Below are 22,665 nucleotides of genomic sequence, written 5' to 3' on the forward strand. Positions count from 1 at the left end.
CGATATATATACTTGCCTTTTATTTGTGTATCCTAGTGCAACCGCTGCCGCAGCCACCACGTTAGCTGCGCTGCAGCAATTGTGCTCCCGCTACAGGTCTCCACGCACTCTGCAGAGTGACCAAGGAACCCACTTCACGGCCCAGGCAGTGCGAACCTGGGCTGCAGACGCAGCAGTGGATTGGCACTACCATCTGCCCTACACGCCGACAGCGAGTGGCCTTATCGAACGCCTGAAAGGGCTCTTGAAGGACCAGATCCGTCACCTTGCCCCCACCCATACATTCTGCGGATGGTCTGGGGTGCTGGAACAGGCTGTCTGGCTACTGAACAATTGCTCACTAGGTAGCCAGACACCCTTCCAGCGGCTGGTTTTTCCCCCTACCATACCTACCCTCCTACGGGTAAATTTGATACAGGCACGGGGTGTGATTGACCCAACGCCGGGCCTCATAACCCTATATGCACCACACCCCTATACCCTGCAGGCTGGACAAGAGGTGAGCCCTTGGCCCGCCCAAGCGCAGTTACAATGTGAGCCACCATGTCTGGTTTTCCTTACACCCGTTGGTTTCCGGCATGAGATTCTATCCCCCGTATTGGTTGAGTTCGGACTGCTGGTTAGGCGCCCTCTCGTGCGCCAACGTGGTAACAGAACCAGTGCACTGGGAGTGAGGGGAGGCCCTGTGTAAACTTGTTCCTTTACCTCCCATCGGTCTGGAAACCAGTGTCCTGAGCGAGGCCGAGTGGCACATGCTAACTAGCATGTGGTGGACGTTACCGCAACGTGAACCACAAGCCGCCGTCGTCTTCACCACTGGGGAAGGATGGGTGTACATACTCCCAGAGGGAGAAGACCATCTCTGCATGGTCTAGCTCTCCCGCTTGTCGCAGCGCTTGTTATGAGTAACACAGCTGGAGGAGCTGCCACCTCAGCCATGAACGCCTGGTTGGTACTAGCCCAAAGTGCTGTGAACGCGACATCGTTTTGTCTACTGCGTATATATGCCATGGGAGCCTTGATGGAGACCTGTTTCATTGGCGTCTGTACCGCACCGGCCCTTGTGCAGCACTACTCCTTACTTAAGACAATGAATAAGACTATTACTTATACGGATTTGTATGCCTTGGGTCCAGCCCAATATGATTTAGACACGTCCATGTATTCTTTTCGCCTTGCCAATGTCACTTTTGCCTCCTCTTGTATGTCCTTTGTGAATGCCAGGCATGTTGCAGCAGAGCATACGAATATGGATTTGATTTGTAATGAACGTACTAATGTTTCATTTGCATATGAGCATATGAAACTGCCAACAGGATGGTTTCTCTTATGTGGCAAGATCGCTTATACCTACATCCCAGCCAATAGTTCAGGGGGCCCCTGTGCTCTTGGCCGAGTGGCCCCCCTCATCTTTCCACACCCCTCACAGTTCCCTGCCCGCCACAGGAGAGATGCCATCCCCCTTGACTTCACGTGTAAAGCTGATGTAAGGTTATTTTCCGAGGCCGAGGCTGCGGCTCTTGCTTTTTCATTGGTTGTCATTCCTGGGTTGGTGGCGCATAATTATCATGCGGTGGAACACCTTGCTTGTACGGTTGCGAAAGCCATCAACCTGACCTCGCACTCCTTTCACACGAGTTGGGAGAGGTACGTCAGGGAATGCTGCAGAACAGGCTAGCTGTTGATTATTTACTGCTCCAACACGGCCATCCATGCCAGGAGTTTCCTGGCATGTGCTGCTTTAATGTAACGGACACAGGGCCTTCCACTGAAGCCGATTTACAACGCCTCTGGCAGCTGGTGGAGGGCATCCGCCAGCAGCAAGGGGACGCCTGGCTTTGGTCCTGGCTCTCCACTTTACGGGGTTGGGCCGCCCATCTTGTCCAAGGTCTCCTCCTTGGCCTTATATGCCTCCTTGGCTTGTATTTTTGCTGTATTTGTGGCCGTAGTCTAGTTTCCCACTGCTGTGCACGGTCTCCCCACCGCACCGTGTCCTCATGGTCCCTGATGTTGCTCGAGAAAGCGAGGGGAGGAGTGTAAGGGACTGCGGAAGACTTTGTTACAGCCTAGTTAGGGAACTTCTGCTTTCTCGGGGCCGCCAGGTCACTGTAGGACATGGAAAACCGGCTATAACCAGCTTCAGGCCAGTTTTGTCTGCCCTGCATGACCTTTTTGGAAAGTCCCTAATTATATATTCATGAGCTGTTTTTGAGTACTGCTTATTATGGCTCGCTGGTTGCCCCTTCGGACTCCATCCCAGGCAGAGCTCTGGTGCGCTGGGTTCCCCGCCTCCGTGACAGCAACGCTTGGAGTCCCTGTTGCTATGTAATACTGCATCCTGGAATATCTACCCAGAGTGCTGTGTGGATATTTCTGAAAAAAGGAGCACTTTGTGCTATAACTCACAAGGGATGTAGCTTAAGTCACTTTATACAAACCAGCATGGACCTACTCTTTTGGTTTAGTAATACCTGTATAATTATAGTGAGAAAAACTTTCAAAAAAGTTTTCCAGTGTAGACAAGGCCTTAATTAAATATTACTCTGAATTTATCTGCTCTAGGGACTGCAGAATAAGGGGCAACATTTTAAAAGTGCCTAACTAATTTAGGAGACTAAGTCTCATTGATTTTTTTCAGTGCAACCAATCCAGAGAACCTGAAATTCTTTCAACGAGTGCTGTGTGTAGATGTAGTAAACTGTATGCATGTGAAAGCAGACACACTGCACAGTTGTAGCTTGCATGAGTACAGTCAAATCTTCAGCATCAGCATCAGTGCAGTTCTCTAACATACTAAATACAAAACTAGGTATTTTGACGTTTGTATTTGTTTTGCTCGACCTGCATTTTTTAAAAGTTGTGAAACTCAATAAATCATTTCAGTTTAAGTAAATAACTTCTGTAATTTTCATTTTTGAGTTCTACATATAGAAAAATCTAAAATCTATTCTAAATATATTTCATATTTGCCCTTTTAGGTTCTTTAGTAGATGATGAATCTTTGATTGGTGTACTGCGAATAACTAAGCAAACAGCTGCTGAAGTATCTGAAAAGTTATATGTGGCAGCAGAAACTCAAGTGAAGATTAACACTGCACAAGAGGAATATCGACCTGCTGCTACTCGAGGAAGCATTCTTTATTTTCTTATCACAGAAATGAGCATGGTCAATAACATGTACCAGACTTCACTGGCTCAGTTCCTAAAGTTATTTGATCAGTCCATGGCCAGGTAAGAATATATAAATTTCTCTATCTTTGAAATTTTTCTCTTTCCATTCCAGTTAACATTTATATTAACTACATTATTGCTTTGTATTTTGTTTTCCTGCTTTAGATCTGAAAAGTCTCCTTTGCCGCAGAAAAGAATCTCAAATATTATTGAGTATCTTACATTTGAAACATTTACATATTCTGTCAGAGGCCTTTATGAAGACCACAAATTTCTTTTTACCCTTCTTCTGACACTAAAAATTGATCTTCAGAGAGGGCAGGTCAAAGCCAAAGAGTTCCAAGCACTTATTAAAGGTAAAACATTAAAAAAGGTGTTGTATTTAAAATAATAATAATTTGAATTTCCTTTGGTGAGTTATTGGGCTTTTTAAACTTATAAATAGTAGAAAGTAAACTTTGTTTTTATCTTCTGATTTACATTATTTCAAAGTGTGCTCTTAGGTGCACAGCTTCTACCATGATTCTTCACAACTGGGCTTTGCCTGTTCCCTGTGATATTTGAGGTGGTCCCTGGTTGTTGTGAGCAACTCCAAGATTAAGCTCTATCTTCTGTTTTAGGCTATCGGAAGTTATGTCTCTGGAACAAGATGGTAGTTCAGCTCTTCCTAACCAGCTTGTATAGTTTTTATTTGTTTCTCAAGGAGTAGCAATCTCATTTTACCTCTGGCTCCTCTGCCCCTCTTCTCATATAGGAAATTGCCAAAGCATTGAGGCTTTCCTCTACAGTGGCATAGTAATCATGCAAGCATCAAGCAAAGTCTAAGAGGTACTATAATTTTAAGACCATTTTTGAAGAGACCAGGAGTCCTAGGCATAGATGCCCTGTGGCTTAGTCGCCAAAGGGCTTCCTTTATGCTTTTCCCCAGTGCCTCTCATTGCCAGGGTAATACAGAAAATCAGAAAGGAGGAAGCTGATGTGATCTTGGTGGTCCCACACTGGCCCAGGACACCTTCATTTCTTGATTTTGTGAATATGTCAGTGGAGCCACCATTGTTCCTGAATCCAAGGCCAGATTTGTTATCCCAGGGTCCAGTTCTTCACCAGGATCCAAGCAAGTTAAATCTATCAGTTTGGGATTTGGGAGAAAGTTTCTAGAACCAAAGGGTTACTCTGTTGATCTCATTGAAACTATGTTAGCATGTAGGATTAAAATCAACAAATGGGGCTTACTCAAGGATCTGGTCTAAATTCAAAGCCTGTTGTAGAGACACTCAGCATCATATAGCCAAAGTACCTCATGTTTTTACAAGATGGTTTTGACCTCAGTTTGCAGACTAATATCTTAAAAGTACATGTTTCTGCACTGTTTGCAATTTTGAGTGTATCCAGAAAATCTTCCATTTCCCACCAGAAGGACAAACTATTGCATCCTCCTAAGTTGCATATAGTTCCATCTTGGGATTTGAGCATTGCGCTTGATGCCTTAATGCAGGTGCCCTTTGAACCTGTAAAATCAGTTTCACTGTATTGCTAGACTATCAAAATTATCTTTTTGATCGCTATCGCTTCACCACGAAAAGTGTCAGAGTTGAGCGCTTTGTTAGTTGTTCCATCCTGCTGCATTTTCACAAAGATAAAGTAGTTTTGAGAATGGATCCCATCTTTATTCCAAACATAAATTTAATTTTTCATCAATCACAAGAGTTCTCATTGCCTTCTTTTTGTCCGCATCCTTCACACCCAAAGAAGCAGCTATGGCATTTACTGGATGTAAGGTGGGCCTTAAAGTGTTATCTGAAAACAAAAGAGAACATAAGAAAAACAGCAGCTTTGCTGGTTGTATTTCAGCCAAAACAAAGATGTAATAATGCATCTAAATCATCAGTCTCTCGCTGGACACATTGATGCATTGCTGAGGTGTATAGAGTAAAAGAACTCAATCCTCCAGAGCTCATTCAGTACGAACAGTGGTTATATCATGGACTGAGAAATGGCAGGCCCCTTACAGATGAATCTGTAAAGCTTCAACTTGATCATCCCTGCATACATTTACCAAGTTCTACAAGATAGATAGTCATCAGCCACTGCAGCCTTTGGCAAGTGAGTCTTGCACGCTGTGGTGATTCCTTAGAGTAAAGGAATCCTTTCTCTGACAGACAATTTGGTCATTTCTCTGCTGACAAAATCTCACACTGAGGCTTGGTGGACCTAGCTCTGTGAGAGAATGGGAGCATTTGTGGTTGCTTATCTGAGAAGTTTTGCTTTTTCGAAGAGATCAGTCCACAGATCCAGCACTTTCCTGAAAAAGGGAGATCTGTTAAACTTATTTTTGCAAGGTGCTGATGCAGGACAAGAGATTCATTTTGTGTTTCACGGTCCAGAGGGGCTAGCTTTGGAAGCATCTCAAAACTAAGGTGTGGAGGTCTCCAGAAGGTGGGGTCTAGTCCCTCATCAGCTGTTCAGTCAGCTTTGATTCTGCCCCCTATAGCCACAGACGTATCCCTTCAAGGAAAGGAAAATTTGCAGATAAGTAATCATAAATTTTCCCATTCTCGTGGCCTAAAGTGGGGGATAGAGGTAGTTTTTGAGCCCCTGAGCAACAACAGTGGAATACCTTCAAAATCTACAGAGAAAAAGCATTGCACATTTATGGAAAATCAAGGAAGAAGCTGCTAACAAAAAGGAAATCATGGTAAGAAATTATATTCTGTATCCTGATCCCTCTCCCAGTCTGTAACAATTGGGTTGTACCACTTTTCCTTCAGTTACATGTCAAATAGCCAGGAAATAATAAACCCTCCTTATCTGGGCCTTATGTTGATCTTCATGCAGGATTAGGCTCTTCAGGATAGTCTTTCTTCTACCTTTGCAAGTTTCTTCCTCCTTCCCTGGCTTTCCTGTAAACTCTGATGGATTAGTTGGTTAATGTTTGTACTTTGAACATGTAACCACTGCTGGTGAAGGATTGTTTTTGACATTATAAGATTCCATTTTATCTTTACTTCTATAGTAGTCACAAAAAGGACTGTCTTGAGAGAAATTCTTCATAAAGGAATATTTCTCTTCTTACAAGTAAATGCAAAATCTACACTGCATCATCATAGATAAAAGGGAATTTTAATTATTCAAAGAATTTCCTGTGCACTAAAATAATGTTAGTGCAATAAATCATTTTGTAATAAAATAAATATTCAAAACAGCAAGGTGCAGGGTACCCCTTGTAAAAAATTAAGAAAACTGATGGTAAATTCTAGATCTGAAGGATTGTGACATGGATCTAAGAATATGTCCTATATATGAACAAATATTTCAAGTTAATTATACAAAATTAATATTTAAAACTAAGTCAATTGTCTTTACAGCTGGTGTCAGCTCTGGCTGTGTACACTTACTGTTCTGCTCTGGTTGTGGTAATAGCTACATTATATTGTAGTGAGTATATAATAGTCACTCTTGAAAAATTTCTTTAATTTGAAAGATACTACTTGTTTCAAAGAGCAGTTCCCTTTCTTAACATAGGTGATATCTCAAAACAGAGATAACTTCTTAAGTGCAACCACTATATATTCTTGTTCAAGAGGTTGAACAGGGATAACATTTTTGATTGCTCATCAGTAACAATACATACTTTCTTTAGGACTTAGCAGGAAGTTCTCAGATTTAAGGGCATGAGCTTCCAAAATAAATAATTTCATACTACGTTACCAACATATACTTTCAAACTGAACTGGTGAATATATTAAAGGGATCCCTGCATTCAGAAAGTGAGATATAGAAATTTAATCTGCAAGTGAACATCTTGGAGGAGTGAACATAGCTGCTCACATTTAAAACATTTAGAAATCTTAGATGATATCCTCCTCTTCCAATCTAAAAAGAAGCAGGAGAGATGTGAGCAGAAAAACTCTCCATCCCTTTTTTCCTCCTGCACTGCAATAATAATTCTCTGAGTTCCAAAGCATATTTCAGCACAATAGAACAGAAATATCAAGCATGATTCATGTGTATTTCATCACAACAATATTCTGTTCCAGGAGGTGCAGCGCTGGATCTGAAAGCTTGCCCTCCCAAACCATTCCGGTGGATTCTTGACATGACATGGCTGAATCTGGTGGAACTGAGCAAACTTCCACAATTTGCAGAAATTATGAATCAGGTGGTGGTGGTGTTGTTACAATTATTTATCTTTATTGTATTAATACCCAAAGGTCCCAGTCAGGATTGGGGTCCCATTATCCTAGATGCTGTATAGACCCCTAAGACATGATCACTACCCTGAAGAACTTATCTTCTAAAAAGACAAAAATAGAAGAAGGCTGGGGAAAGGGGGCACAACATAGAAGCAAAGTGATATGAATAGTGATGGGCACATTGATTCTGTCTTTCCCTTTTCAAAAATATTCATTTATTTTTACTTATTTTTAATATTTTTGTATATGGGGTGTAAAGTTGGAGTGAGAAGGGATTAGGGGTAAAGGAAGTAATGGAAGGAGGGATATAAAGGATGAATGTCGGAGGAAAGAAGAAGGAGAGGAGGAGGAGGAAGGCAGAGGCGCATGAAGGCAAGAAGTATGAATCTAGCAGTGAAGGGATTATAAGGGAGATGTGGAAGGTGGTTGGGGCAAACAGGAAACGTGGAGAATTCAAATTTTAGAAAATAGTCTGCTACCTTTGCTGATGTCTTTGGGCTGTGAAGATCTGAGGTGGAGATGGGGACCTTTCCCTGTCCTGCTGCTACTGCTCCCATCTGTTTCTGGGAAAGTACCTGCTGTGCCTGGAAGGCTTACTTCATGCCCAGAATGTCATGCTGAGGCAGGATGGTGTCTGGTACCATTAGTGGGGATGTCCAGCCCTATAGTTCAAAATTTGGGGAAGCAGGGACCCTATTCTTTTCCCCACTACTACTACTTCTAGATGTGACTGAGAAACAACCATGTAATATTTAGTATTACAAACAGAGAGAGATTAATTCAGAGTTCAATTATTTGGTTATAAGATCTGCATTTCTCTGGCTTACATGGCAGTTACATACACACAGAGCTATTTCTGAGCTGTTGTTAAACTTCTGGTTCCAGGCAATGCCAGATTGGGAGGGGCCCCCATATGGACAAGAGTTATGCACATTTGCTCCTCACTCCTCCTTTAGTCTGTATGAGTTATGAGTGAGCAAGCTGTGCTCCCCCTGCCTCATGGAGATACAGTACTTCTGAAGTTTGAGACTGTCCAATGCCTAGTGAGCCAGCCAGACCTTTCTTCATATACAGTATATATACAAGTCTCAGCATGCCTCTTGTTTTCCTTGCATTGATCTTAGAAGCTTTGCTGTAGAAGACTTCACCTCTCAGGCTATGTCTACACTACACACCAGTGTCAGTGGTATGTAGTGTACACGTAGTTACATGATGCAGTGAAAAGCAAGCTGTATGCACGTGTCTGTGAAAGACTTCATCAGACCCCTGCTGCTGGAGCCTTTCACTACATTGAGAAAAGTCTCTGGGAGCAGGGATGCAGTGGGGATTTCCCCTCACCCTCACCAGACCCATTCCCCTCTACTGCTGTCTTTCCCTGTGGTGGAACAGGGCTCTCGCAGTGGGCAGCTGGTGGAGCTTTTCCCCGCTGTCTCTTGCTGCTTGAGTCTTTTCCTGCAGTGGAGGAAGGCTCCAGCAGTGGGGAGCTGCCCACGCTTTTCCCTGCTGTCTCCCCGCCTGCCAGAGTCTTTCCTTGCTGCCAGAAACTTTTCCTTTTACCGGTAAAGACTCCAGCAGGAAGGAAGGAGCAGGACACTACTCTGCTAAAAATAGCAGTGTAGACAGGGAGGCATGGCTTAGATGATTAGAGTAAAGACACGCCTGAAGGCTGTGGGAATGTACGCAAGTACATAGCTGAGTAGAGAGCCCTGTAGGGTATGTACTTGTGTACATTCCCACACCCTTCAGGCATGCTTTACTCTACTTGCCTAAGTTGTGCCTCACTGGTTACACTGCTATGTCCAAATGTACACAACACACTGCCAAAAGAAGCGTGCAGTATAGACGTACATTTAGTCACTCCATTCAGATCCCAATTCTGTCTCTGTTTTTTAGGTTTTTATATAGCGACCATCATCGTGGTCTTACTCTAGCCTTTATATCTCTTGACAGATATTTTAGGAGAGGTTTGATCACTCACTGGTCAGACTTATTCTCAGTTGGCATTTCAAAAGCTGCATAATATGCTGGCTGTAGGTTAGCATCAGCTGTTATTTTTGACTTGGGCATCTTTGACCATTTGGCCCATAGTGGCACATGTGACAGTTTTAGCTATTATCTCTTAGTATTTTATTATTAAGAGAGACATATCAATTATAATACTCTTCTTCCTTCATGCTTGTAGCGTAGAATCAGCCTGCTGAACAGATGAACTTCCTAGCTTCCTACATAGAATATAATTCTCTGTTTGGGTAGTAATCTATTCTAAAACAAATTATTTGAAGACTATATCTTAATATCACAATATTTTATTTCTAATATCTTAATATTAGATTATCACAGTGATCCTTCCTAGCCCTGCAATCCATTAATATTACAGTATACGATTTGGGAATCTGTCTATACAATTTATGAATTCTGGTTGACATTATGAAGTTATCATGAGTTACTATCAAAACTGCTGATCATGACTGCCTCTCTCTCTCTGTATGTGTATCCACTATGCCTTACCTGCCTGAAAAGCATGTCTTCCTCACACTGAGAATGATAGGAAAGTATTTAACTTTAAATAATTGTGCTTTGACCACAGTAGTTATTTGAAAGAGTAACTGCATCCAAATGGAAAAGATACTTCCTCCTTGTCTGAAGGGAGAGGGGAAGAGGAGAGCAGTAGAAAGTTACCAAAAGACAGAATAAAAGAAGCCAGGTGTTAGAAAGAGGCACATAAACTAGGGAAATACACAAGAACAGGGAGCATTAGAGGTTTTGGCCCTTTTGTCTCTAACTCAAGAGGAGAGAGAAGCACTGCAGCATGTAAGGGCCTACATATGGCAGGGACTTTGCCTTCCTTCCTAAGCCAAGATGCTCTCCCAAGGGGCACTGCAGTTAAGATGTTCATTGTTTTCTAAATGTTCTGTATTCTCTTGTGTTCAAAAGAGAAATTATGTTAAAATCCTGTGCAAAATATGTATGTGTTATCCGCTTCACAGTTACTACAAAAGTCTCGTGAGAGAGTTAAACAGTAAACAAGAAAATTCACACCTTGAGATGGAGTTCTGTGAGAGGGTGTCTTTAAAATATGGGAGAGTCCGAAGGGTCACCATTGCATCCAGGGGCTTGGCAGCTGAACAGCAGATTCCAGTTCTCACCTTTGGGTGATAGATAAAGGGTCTGTGCCCCCAAGAATGTGTCTAGGGTCCCCAAGATAGGGGTAGTGGCTGGATTCCATTCATGCCTTGTAGGTTTAAAATATCTAGTGATCCAGGGACCCAGAGGCTTGTATTCCCCTCACAGCAGTTTGGTGGATGGTCAGCCAGGGTAAGCTCAAACAGATCTGTCACCAACATCTTAATATCACAATACATATATCTCCAGAAGTACTACAGACATATATGTGACATATATTCTACTTAGCATAATAATATGAAGGATATTATTAAAACATAACTTTCTAAAATTACTGTGTACATTTTCTTATCGGCAAAGTTTATTTATGTGTTTACTCATGTAATAAATTTAGATATCCCGTAATGAGAAGGGGTGGAAAAGTTGGTTTGATAAAGATGCTCCTGAAGAAGAAGTTATTCCTGATGGATACAATGACTCACTAGATACCTGTCGCAAACTTTTGCTTATCAGGTGAGAATCATCATAGATTTTGGAGCACTGTTCATTACTGAGATAAGTTTCTTAAAACCATTGCAGAAAATATTGAAGTGTATCATTGTGCTGTAGTTAATAGAATATGCACTGTATAATGTTTCTATATATGGTATGCAGTAATATTTAACTATTAAGATTCACTGACTTTACAGCCACTCACTGAAAAAGGAAACTCTTTGTTTGGAATCATCTACTAGTATATAGTTTATAGTTTTCCAGAAAATACCTTTCTTCAACTTTACCTTCAATATTAAGGAAGGATCACCATGCTAAACAGCAATAGGAAGAGAACTCTAGAGCTGGAGAATACAGCTTATGGAACCCCCCCCAAAAAAAATTATTGAAAATGTTAAAATAATTTTCATTGTATATATTTTCAAAATGATTTTTTTTTATTTTTGTGAAAATGATCATAATTTTTATTTTTATTTTTTGTTTTCAAAATAACTAATTTTCAAAAATGAAGGGTTTTTTGATTTTAAAAAGAGATGGGGTTATTAAAAATACCATTATCTGACTACACTGATTAATTAAAACTGCCGATACAAAACATAAACCTAAAAAATAGGGTGGATTGCTTTAAATAAAAATCACCAATTTTAATCATGATTTAAATCAGAAAGCAGGAAATCTTGATATAAATAATCAATTTTAATCGTGTTTTGTATTTGTACTTTTTAGTTATTTTTCTAAAGAAAGGTTGATCTCATTAGTTGGTAAGTATTAGAACGTATTATATTCAAATAAACACAGCCTTTACATTAAATTTTAGTCCTTTGGTAACCAAGGGGATACAATTTATGTATAGACATCTATTTAAGCAATTAGGATCTTAATGTTTATGGTGAATGTTTAATGGTGAATGATGTAGTTTGTATTTACAAAATAATTTTATGTGTATTGTGTCAAGAGCTATTTGGATGGAAATTTAAATTCAATTAATGCACCAAAACAGCATTTTAATTGTTTTTAGTTTATAAAACTACCTTAAAAGTACTGGATACACAAGAAAAAACTTTATCTAAACATTTATCAAAACATGTTTTACATTTAAAATTAATTGATTTATTAAACAAAGGAAGAATTATCAGTAGTTAATTAATTGAACTGATTGTTTCTGATCATCATGTCCTTCAAGATTTTAGAAGGACAGTAGATCTCAGCCTCTCACATCTAGTGTGATTAATAGATTGAAAGAGGAAAATAAGCTTTCCTGAGTTTTTTCAACTCCAAATTGGTTTTGTAACTTTGAATGAACTAATTATTGAACGGAATTAGCTGAATAAACTGAATGAAAAAAATACTCTCTGCACCTGCAGAAGAGGCTATTATTGACAAAAGCTGGGTTTAGCACTTCAGCAAACTGGTTCCAGGTGCTTTAAAACTGGGCAGCAAATATGTACTGCTTAATATTATTCTTAATTTAATTTAAATTATTTTAATATATTAGAATAAGCTTAGGCCTTAATATAGTTTGTCAGTTTCATATTTAATTTTAAGTAGGTTTAGTTTTTAAAAATAAAACCATATTTAATTTAAATTAAAAAAAGATTTAATTTTTTTAAATCTGTTTTTTCTAAAATAATTAATTTGTATCTATCCTATTAAGAAAGAAAGATTGCAGCTCAACTCAAAAAATGAAAGGTACAGTGGTAATAAAAGAAGGATTCAGTGAGCAACTCTGAAAAAAGAAAAGGAGTACTTGTGGCACCTTAGAGATTGACCAATTTACTTGAGCATAAGCTTTCATGAGCTACAGCTCACTTTATCGGATGCATACTCCTTTTCTTTTTGCGACTACAGACTAACACGGCTGTTACTCTGAAAGTGAGCAACTCTGTTAAGTTTTATGTACTATTTTATTTGTTCAAAGCACCATATTCCCATTGGCATCAGTTATAGCTGGGAGTGTTCAGCACTTGTGCTCAAGTTGGGCACCCAGAAAATGAACTAACATTTACTGACCACCTGTGAAAAGTTTGGATTAAGTGACTTGTCTTGTAGTACATCGGAGCTCTGTGGCTAAGGGAGGGATAGTATCCATTTCTCTGGGGCAGTATTCAGGTGCTTTAACAATGAATCCAGCCTTTCTCTACATACAATCCACTGTCTCATTCAATACATGCCTTCCAACTTTTGCAGCAGCTGGGGCAGGTATCTTATAAACAACAGCATTAATGACACAACCTCTATTCACCCCCAGAGACGGTCCATCCTGTGCAGTGAAGGAGGCAGGGGTGCTATGGAAAAATAGTATGTGACAATCTAATTGAAGATTGTATCATAATGCATGTGCACAAGGGGCCAAATTAAAGTTGCTTAGGCAACAAACTCTAACAAATCCCTATTGAGCATATGCAAACTTTTTTCAAAGGCTTATACAGTAGAACCTCAGAGTTATGAACACATCGGGAATGGAGGTTGTTCGTAACTCTGAAGTGTTCGTAACTCTGAACAAAACATTATGGTTGTTCTTTCAAAAGTTTACAACTGAACATTGACTTAATACAGCTTTGAAACTTTACTATGCAGAAGAAAATTGCTGCTTTTAACCATCTTAATTTAAATGAAAAAAGCACAGAATGTATCCTTACCTTGTCAAATCTTTTTTTGAACATTCCCTTTATTTTTTTAGTAGTTTACGTTTAACACAGTACTGCACTGTATTTGCTTTTTTTGTTTTTCGTCTCTGCTGCTGCCTGACTCCATATTTCTGGTTTCAAATGAGGTGTGTGGTTCACCGGTCAATTTGTAACTCTGGTGTTCATAACTCTGAGATCTACTGTAACTTGGCCAGATTAGGATGCTTTTTTTGTGAGAACAGTAAAAAGCACCCCTCTGACACAAATAGAAGCTGCTCTACTAAATGTCAAAGCATGCAGGCACTTCAGTTTCTCAGTTAAACAGTTTTAAGATTTGTTTTAATATGAGCAAAACAACTTATTTTCCCCTAATTGTGTTCTTGGACATGGCTGAACTGCTTTTGCTGAAACTTTCAAAAAAAAAAAAAAATCAGCCTGAGACAGTTACCCAGAATGGAAAATTTCAGTCCATACAGTTAAAGCATGCAAAGTTATGAGCAACTGAAAACAGGGTCTTAGAATGGAAAGTGGACAACCGTAAGTGTAAGCAGCACTGCCAGCTGTGCCCTGTATAAAAACGTATACATTCAGGAGTATTATATATTATGTAGTATGAGTCTCTACACAATTAAAGTTGCGTTTCTCATTATTAGCGAGTTCTTGACACAGCTTTAGTTTCACAACTGAACCAATCCAACTGATACAGCGTGTAGTAACATGGCTTCAGTATATCTAGTCTGTTTACTATGAATGGAGCAGTGCTCTCTAGTATATCACATTTCTTGTTCCACTTCGACATTGAGGAACTTGTAAATGCAAGTTTAATGGGGGGGGGTGTTAAAAAAATTTTTTTTACTAATGACTCCTCTGTCGCTGAGTTTGAAAACTTAACCATTTTTAAGGTCTATTAAAAAGAACTAGTTCAAAGTATTTTGGAATAGAATATTTTAAGTTATTTTACTGTCAATGTTTCCTTAACATGTTTTGTCTCCTATATAATCTCACAGTCTCAAATTTCCCTCCATAACCTTGAAATGAAATAAAATAAAGGAAAGAGATACTGAATTTGTAGCTCACTACATATGTGTATTCCCAGGTCTTGGTGCCCAGATCGCACCCTTTCCCAAGCCAGAAAGTATATTGCTGATTCGCTGGAAGAGAAATATACAGAACCAGTCATTTTAAATTTAGAGAAGACTTGGGAAGAAAGTGATACACGAACACCCCTTATCTGTTTCTTGTCTATGGGGTCTGACCCAACTATTCAGATTGATGCCTTGGCAAGGAAACTTAAACTGGGTATGAACATAGTTATTCATTCTCATCATAAAAAGGAAATATAACTTCGGGGATTTTATTCTAGAAAACTGCTTTGTTAAACCTGCCTTACCATTAGTTGTCCCTGAACTTTCTCCTAGAGATGGAGAAAGAAAGTAATCAATAGTTTAAATAAATACTGCAGTGCTGAAGATCATTCTTCAGTAATATGTTCTCAATGTTTACATTGCTTATTAGTTATCTTCCTTCCAATCCATGACATTATTCATTCTATAATTGTAAGTATTTATGATAGATACCTACTCTGTCTTATGGCTTGTCTACGCAGGATGTTACTGCGCAGCAAACCAGGGTGTGAATGTACATTGCATTAGCTTGCAATGCAGTAACATCCTGTGTGGACACGGCTGTAGTGCACTAGAAGTTCTGTAGTGCACTTTGATGTCCCATCATTTCAAACAGCAATATATCCAAGCACGCTATACAGAACTTTTAGTGTGCAATAGCAGTTTCTACACAGGGCATTACTGTGTGGCAAGCTAGTGCTCTGTAGATTCACACCTTGGCTTGCTGCGCAGTAACATTGCATGTAGACAAGCCCTTGAGTTTTGCACAGCTGAGAGTGCTGTCTCTTGATTGTACAATTCTAAATATTTCTTGCTGCAGATAGCAAGATAATCTGCCATTTTTTTTATTTTCATGAAATTATTTCTGTAACAAAAAGGTACTTTAAAAAAATTCTAGACTTTTGTGTATATATTGTGTCTACAATATGTGTGATATTGTACATACAAATTGAGTAGTTGCATGGACAAGTGGTTAAATACATTTATGCTAATTAGTCACATTAGAATGTGCAGTTACTTGATTTGTGTGGACAGTTGTAATTTTGCCTGCAAATCTGGTTGCTAGTTGCACATCTAAACTTCTTGAAAATCTTGCTTTGCATGTCATTAGGAGAAACTATTGTGTTCAAATTCCCATTGACAACAGTAATATGAGCCATATTTATTCCATTATAAATACATAGTATGTCTGTTAAATATACAGTTTCAAGTGCTTCATTAGACTTTTAATATTTATAAAAAATTACGCTCATATTGAGAAATAATTAAATATTGAAGGCATACAAACTGAATAAACAGGAATAAAATGTATATATTTGTATGTTAAAATAGTGCTCCATTCCATTTTTCAGGAGTTTTTCCCAATATCATTTTGAACTAGTAATTTTAATTTCACTTGTTCTTAGCTGAAGAAGCTAACATCTATACATTAATTAACAACATGGTGTTCCATCTGTTGTAGAATGTAGGACTATCTCTATGGGTCAGGGACAAGAAGTTCATGCACGCAAGCTAACTCAGATGTCAATGCAGCAGGTATGAAAGAACACTGAAATGCCAGTTAAGGTTCTGTGTTGCTTTTTCATGCCCTTTATACCCGTACCCTTGTATCCTACAGTTTCTGTGTAAAATTGACTCTGGGTTTTACATGCTCATCTCACGGTCAGAAATATTTAAAAGTCCCACATCAGTTTAGTGTATTTATATCCAATGCTGAAAACGCAGTGCAGCACTAGACACAGAAAATCAGCAATAGCAATAGAAAACTTCTGAAAATCAAACCAGTTTTATCTAGGGAAGGGACCATCTTTTGTGTGTGTGTTTGTATAGTGCCTAGCACAGTGAAGTCCTGGTCCATGACTTGGGGTACTAGATGCTACAGTAATACAAATAATAATAATAATTTAGAAGAGTGACAGAGTTTAATTAAGCATCTTCCTCCCAAACTAGTAGAGACTTCTTAAAAGAAAAGAAATATATTTAATTATTTTCACTGTATTTCAGTTGGCCAAAATATATGAAATGGTGATAAATATTTTAATTAAATTTATTCATCAAATGTTCATTTGTATGTAAATGAACTAACACAAAATAGCAACTGTAACATTATAAATTACAATAAAACCCATGTAGGTCACTGGAATTAATTTAATAATCTCAGATATTTGTATTAGGCTTCTTTTTCTTCTTAACAAATAACACAGTTGAGGCTGAAAAGACTGATTATTTTAATTCACAAATAGAAGAAATTCATTCCTGTGTAGGTTGCCAACCCTTGAAATACAGCTTTTGTGGTACTTAAGGGATCCATAGGATTTGGGCAACCTTCTGCACAAGGCTGAATTTCATCCAAATGTTCTTACTGGAGATTAATTTAGGTTATCAGTGAAAATGTTTAATCTTTCCTCATCCTCTCTACAGTAACGTTAGACTCTTTAACTTACAGATAATTAAAAAGAAAAAAAGATGTGTGTGTTGGGTTTCAACTGGAATATTTTCACTCTTTGGAGACTTTTTGAACTGATAATGCAGTTGAGTCAATAGAAGTTTCTCTGGGTTAAGGAATGCCGGGTTTGGCTTTCTGTTATTTACTTTTGCCACTTGATGGCACTGCTACTTTACTTTTACATTGTGTCCAGTTATTTTGTTTTCTGTCTGAACTATAGCATATGAAAATAACTTCAAATTTATTTTTGCTAGCTGTTACATCTATGTCAATATCCAAATGGAATGATACTGTGTTGCCAAAAAACATACCAAACCTCTACAAACTCAGAGTAATTAGATGTATGTGACCAAATCTGATTCTAACGTAAACATGGTGTTTTTTCTTTTTTTAAAAATCACAAGATGGTTTACTGACTAAAAATTATTTCATAAATTATTTTTATACAGGGGGGCTGGGTGTTACTTCAGAACTGTCACCTAGGCCTGGATTTCATGGATGAACTACTGGAAACAGTTATTACTGCTGAGATTCCTGATGAGACCTTTCGAGTTTGGATAACCACTGAGCCACATGACAAGTTCCCAATTACACTGCTACAGGTTTGTTCAATACTTAGTTAGACCTAATATCATTAAGTGAATTTATCTAAATTAGGTATATGAAAATGAAATAATTAGTCAAACAAAATTCGAAGCTAAAAATATGGCACTGGAATGGAAGTTATGTTGCAAAATCTGAAGCATTCTCAAAAGTCACATGTTAACATTTTGAAAATACTGTACATCCTAGGACTTTAAATTACTGGTTCCAATATACATTCATTTTGTGTAGTTTCTGATCAGCTGAACTCAGCTACACATGTCTTGATTCTATGACTCATAACTTTACAAGTTGCAACATTTTAGATAGACCCTTGTTTTATTTTAAGAAAGTAAATCTAATTGTTTCACCATTTTTACATGACAGATTTCTATAAAGTTCACAAATGAACCTCCCCAGGGTGTACGTGCAGGTTTGAAAAGAACGTTTTCAGGAATTAATCAAGACCTGCTAGATGTCAGCAATATGCCTATGTGGAAACCTCTGCTTTACACTGTAGCTTTCCTACATTCCACTGTCCAGGTATTTCATATAGGTTTTGCATTCAACTTCATGTTAAGTGGAGTCTTTTTCACTGGGGTTCCTGATAAAAAGTAGATATTTGTATCTTTATTGTAATATGAAAGTCTCTTATTTCATGTTCCATGTGCATCCATTTTGCAGGACTGGGGACTCCTTTTCAGATGTACCTTACTGATTTAGTCTCTTAAGATGCAGGCATATTTTATATTCTGAGAATTTAAAACCTTGTTTGCTTTTATTAATGTCAATAGACATTTTCCTCCATTGACTTCAGTGTGAGCAGGACTCGGCCCATGTTGTGTAATTTAAAGATATAGTAGTTGTGAGATTTATATTCTAACGTTTTTCACTTTCTGAGTATAGATCCTTTTATCCACAGATCTCAAAGAACTTTATAAACATGAATTAAACCTTAAGGTCTCTTTTGAAGGCTCATCTACACTTACAGTGCTGCAGCGGTGGAGCTGCTCTGGTGCAGCTGCACCTCTCTACCGTTTAGTGAAGACTGTGCCTTCCTCCCATTGGTGTAGGTACTCCACCACCCTGATAGGCGGTAGCTTTGTTGAAGGGAGAAGCCCTCCCGTGGACATAGTGCTGTCTACACTGGGAGTTCTGTTGGTATAACTGCATCCTTTGGGGTGTGGATTTTCCACACCCCTGAACGACATAGTTATACCAATATAAGTTTGTAGTGTAGAACACAGCTAAGCTGCTGATATTCTTGCTGTGGCACATGGACGCAGTTTTTAAAGGTCCCAATCAGGGAGGCAGGTTTATGCACGTATTTGCTCCTCACTCCTCTTCCAGCTCATAGGAACGCTGAGTGAGCAAGCTATGCTGCATGCTGCCTCATGGAGATACTGTACCTGTAGTGCTGGAGTATCCCAGGCCTATTCAGCCAGTGGAGCGGGAACTTTTTGGTAATACTGTAGCTATTCATCCATCCAGATGAGGTATTTAAAGAGTGTCAGTCACCATATTTATATAGGCACTGGTCTGTGTTTAAACTCACTATCCGCTGATCCCACAACGGTTCCATAGATAAGTATACTGTACTCAGTAATTCAGGAAAATTTACAAAGAACCAGTATACTCATTCTTAAACTATTATGGGTTAATACTGCCTTATTTCCTCATAGTAAATAATATCTGACTTAAGAAGAATAGAAGGAAAATTGTTTGCAACCCCAATTGTTCATTGAGGTTATTTGCATATTTCACAGTTTCAGTGGTATCTAACTGTTCTTTCAATCCTTAATTCACATACCTGTCCTTGCAACCTAAAACACAGGGCAAATTTTGCTCTAAGTTACTCTGCATAAATCTGGAGTGACTCTAGTCAATGGACTCATTCTAGATTTACTGAAAGTAGAATTGTAAACAACTATGGAAACCCTTTTTGTGAGCTTCAACACAAATGTTAATTAGATTAAAATGTGAACATTTTCTCCACAAAACTCCTTTAATTGTTAATATTAAAAATAAGTTTTCAAAAGTGAAACCTCTGAAAGTCACATATATACAATATCAGGATAAAAGAAAATGCCTTCTTCTTGCCTGTCAGTTTTTTCAATAAATAGGATTATTTCAAATGAAAGTCTATCACCAAATTATGTGATTTCTAAGACATTCAGAAAAAGCATTAGTCATCTTAAATAAATCATAACTCAGTAAACAAAAGCATAACTTAAACTTGACTGCTTAATTATGTAACTAGTTATGCTGAAAAATGCAGCTATATTTTTAAATAGATTGTCAAACCCCCACCCCCACAAGTTCAGTTTGGTGTTTTGACTTTTCTGGTGCACGTTTCCTCTTCTGCATCTTAAAACAGAAGGTATCCTGACAGACATTATATCTCCACCTATTAGGAAGCAAGTAGGCAAAAAGAACTGTCAGACATTGCAAATAAGGATCAACCTTTCAATGTTCTTTCTCCTCAATATTTTGCTCTTTCACATGGAAGCATAGAGCAAGTATCTTAGTCCTCCAGTTTTAAGCCTCTCTTTTTCTGTTTCAGAGTAACAGCCGTGTTAGTCTGTATTTGCAAAAAGAAAAGGAGTACTTGTGGCACCTTAGAGACTAACCAATTTATTAGAGCATAAGCTTTCGTGAGCTACAGCTCACTTCCTCAGATGCATATCGTGGAAACTGCAGCAGGCTTTATATATACACAGAGAATATGAAACAATACCTACTCCCACCCCACTGTCCTGCTGGTAATAGCTTTTTCTGTTGCATAGCTTCTCTCCTCATTCATTACTCTCAGGCTAATGCCCCTAACCTGTGGAATTCAAAAGCAGTCCAGTGCTGCTGCGAGAGGCACCAAGATGAAGCTCCACCTTTCAGATCAGGCCACCAGACTTTCTACCTCCAGTGGTAGAACAAGTGGGTGATTCAGTTTTTCCCAACCATTTTGTTTTTAAATCTTTACTTGTATTCGTTTTTGTGCAGTTGTGGTTTATAATCTTCCTCCTCTTCCTCCCCTGGATCAGGTAACTAGCAGCTTGGTGCTTTCAACCACCTGGATCTGCCACAGCAACATCTCCCAGGTAGAATCCCCTGCCCCCACTCAGGCATGGCAGAACTGTCCTGCAAACACCTGATTTAAAGCAGTGTTCCGTAAGTGAGGCAGCAATTACAGGTTCTACAGAGGGTGAATTATATCCTGACTGTTGCCTGTGAGCTGACCTTTGCCCTGCCAGGGCATGGGGGTTCACATTCTGACCAGCATGTCAAGTCCTCACCCTGCCCTGAGGAAAAACCCTCACTCCAATACAGAAAAGCCCTATCAGCAGCTTCTGAGCTTTTGGGATGGAGTCTAAAGGATGAGGAGGAAGCTAAATCCCACAACAGACTTGGGTTGGAGGGACAGGCAGATCCTAAAAGGATCCAGAGACTCCATCCTCATCATCACAGATACTGGCGTGGGTCCTCAGGTCCCTGGGGAAAGAAGCAAGGATCCTACACTTCTCCCCTTCCTCCCAGTATGAATCAGGGGATTTTCATGATACTGAAGGGTAAAGGCCTGCAAATCCCAGAGATGCCCGAAAAGGCTAAAGCAAGTGTGTCCATCGCAAGGCAGTGAAATTCAGGGGTTTGATCCCTTCTCCTTTACTGCCTCCATTCCCTGAGGCAGTATTAGCTGGGTCTATTCTCCAGAATCTCTCTCTCAGTGCTGTGTGTCATAGTTCCTGCCCCACCCCCAGCCCCCCACAATATGTCTGGGCATGCAAAGAAGCCCGTTCTTCCTGTGCAAGTCTGCTTCAAGCTGCAGGTGACTGGAAATTTGGCCTGTCTGGCTTTCAATTTGAGGACCCTCACTCTGCTAGGGAGAGAACTCAGATTTGAGGCAGCAGCAGAATGAGAGTTGTGCCTTCTGATCATCATCCATAAACCCTCTGCCAGGGAAAGGGGCTCAAACTCTGAAAGATGAGAAAGGGTCTCTGTCTCCACTCCTCCTGTATATCATAGGCTGGCTCCACATTAAAGCCTTAGGAGCACTTCACGCAGTCTGTGACCAAAACAGAGGCACATGATGATTTCACTCCCCATGAAGGAGCATCATCGTGGGATTACAGGGAGGTAAGTGAGAAATCCCTTTCCATGTTCAAAATAATCCTTATTTACTGAGTAAAGCCCTGAGTGGTACTAGATTGCTCTTACTGTACTTATTTGTGTGCTAACCAGCCTGTGGGAGTAGGCAGGCAACCTTTCAGGCTCCTGGGGATATCTACGAAGATACTTCCACAATCAGGGTATGTGTACCAGTACCCCTCCTCTGAATGTGTAGTCCTCGTGCCAGGATGAATAGTATATTACTTCATCCCCTGTAAACAGCCAGGGGAAGAAATACCACACACATATGAATAAAAAAAATTAAACCGACAGGACTTTTCCAGTACAGGATGTCAATGGCTTGCAAAGAATTCCCCATCAAGCGTTATCAGATACATGATTTCCTGTTGATGCTTCCTCTGAGGGCATCATAGACTCCAAGTGAGGGCACCTGATTAATCCAAATGTTAAACTAAAACAAAAGTTATAAATGTTGGGAGTGTAAGGTTCATGCAGCAGTAGCTCCACCAATGAAAGACATAGTCACACTTTCAGAAAGGGACTTCGTTCCAAAACACGCCATAGACCATAGGACTGATGACAAACTGCACAGCAGTTTTAAAGCCTCAACTTTAGCCTTTCAGATGAAAGTGTTTTGTTTCATATATTTAGTAAAGAAAACTTACTTTGTGGCAAACAAGTGCCTCATTGTCGAGAGAGGTATGATCCTTGCTTGTAGTGACATGTCTCATGTTCTGTCCTGGTCAAACCCTTAATGTGATTTGTGATGAGCAATGGATTCCAAC

The 22,665-nt window shown here is 39.3% G+C and overlaps 1 protein-coding gene across 1 annotated transcript in view; it reads left to right on the forward strand.

Annotated features, from left to right (window-relative positions):
• The window catches only part of DNAH8 (dynein axonemal heavy chain 8), a 583,322-nt gene that overhangs the window by 520,257 nt on the left and 40,400 nt on the right, over positions 1-22,665 (forward strand). The window contains exons 78-85 of the mRNA XM_078852248.1: positions 2,979-3,231; positions 3,337-3,527; positions 7,209-7,330; positions 10,882-11,000; positions 14,703-14,905; positions 16,193-16,266; positions 17,626-17,778; positions 18,146-18,301. Of these exons, the coding sequence (XP_078708374.1) occupies positions 2,979-3,231; positions 3,337-3,527; positions 7,209-7,330; positions 10,882-11,000; positions 14,703-14,905; positions 16,193-16,266; positions 17,626-17,778; positions 18,146-18,301 (1,271 nt within the window). The remainder of the gene's footprint in view (positions 1-2,978; positions 3,232-3,336; positions 3,528-7,208; positions 7,331-10,881; positions 11,001-14,702; positions 14,906-16,192; positions 16,267-17,625; positions 17,779-18,145; positions 18,302-22,665) is intronic.

This window comes from Lepidochelys kempii, chromosome 3, assembly GCF_965140285.1.
Source record: "Lepidochelys kempii isolate rLepKem1 chromosome 3, rLepKem1.hap1, whole genome shotgun sequence".
Lineage (NCBI taxonomy): Eukaryota > Metazoa > Chordata > Testudines > Cheloniidae > Lepidochelys > Lepidochelys kempii.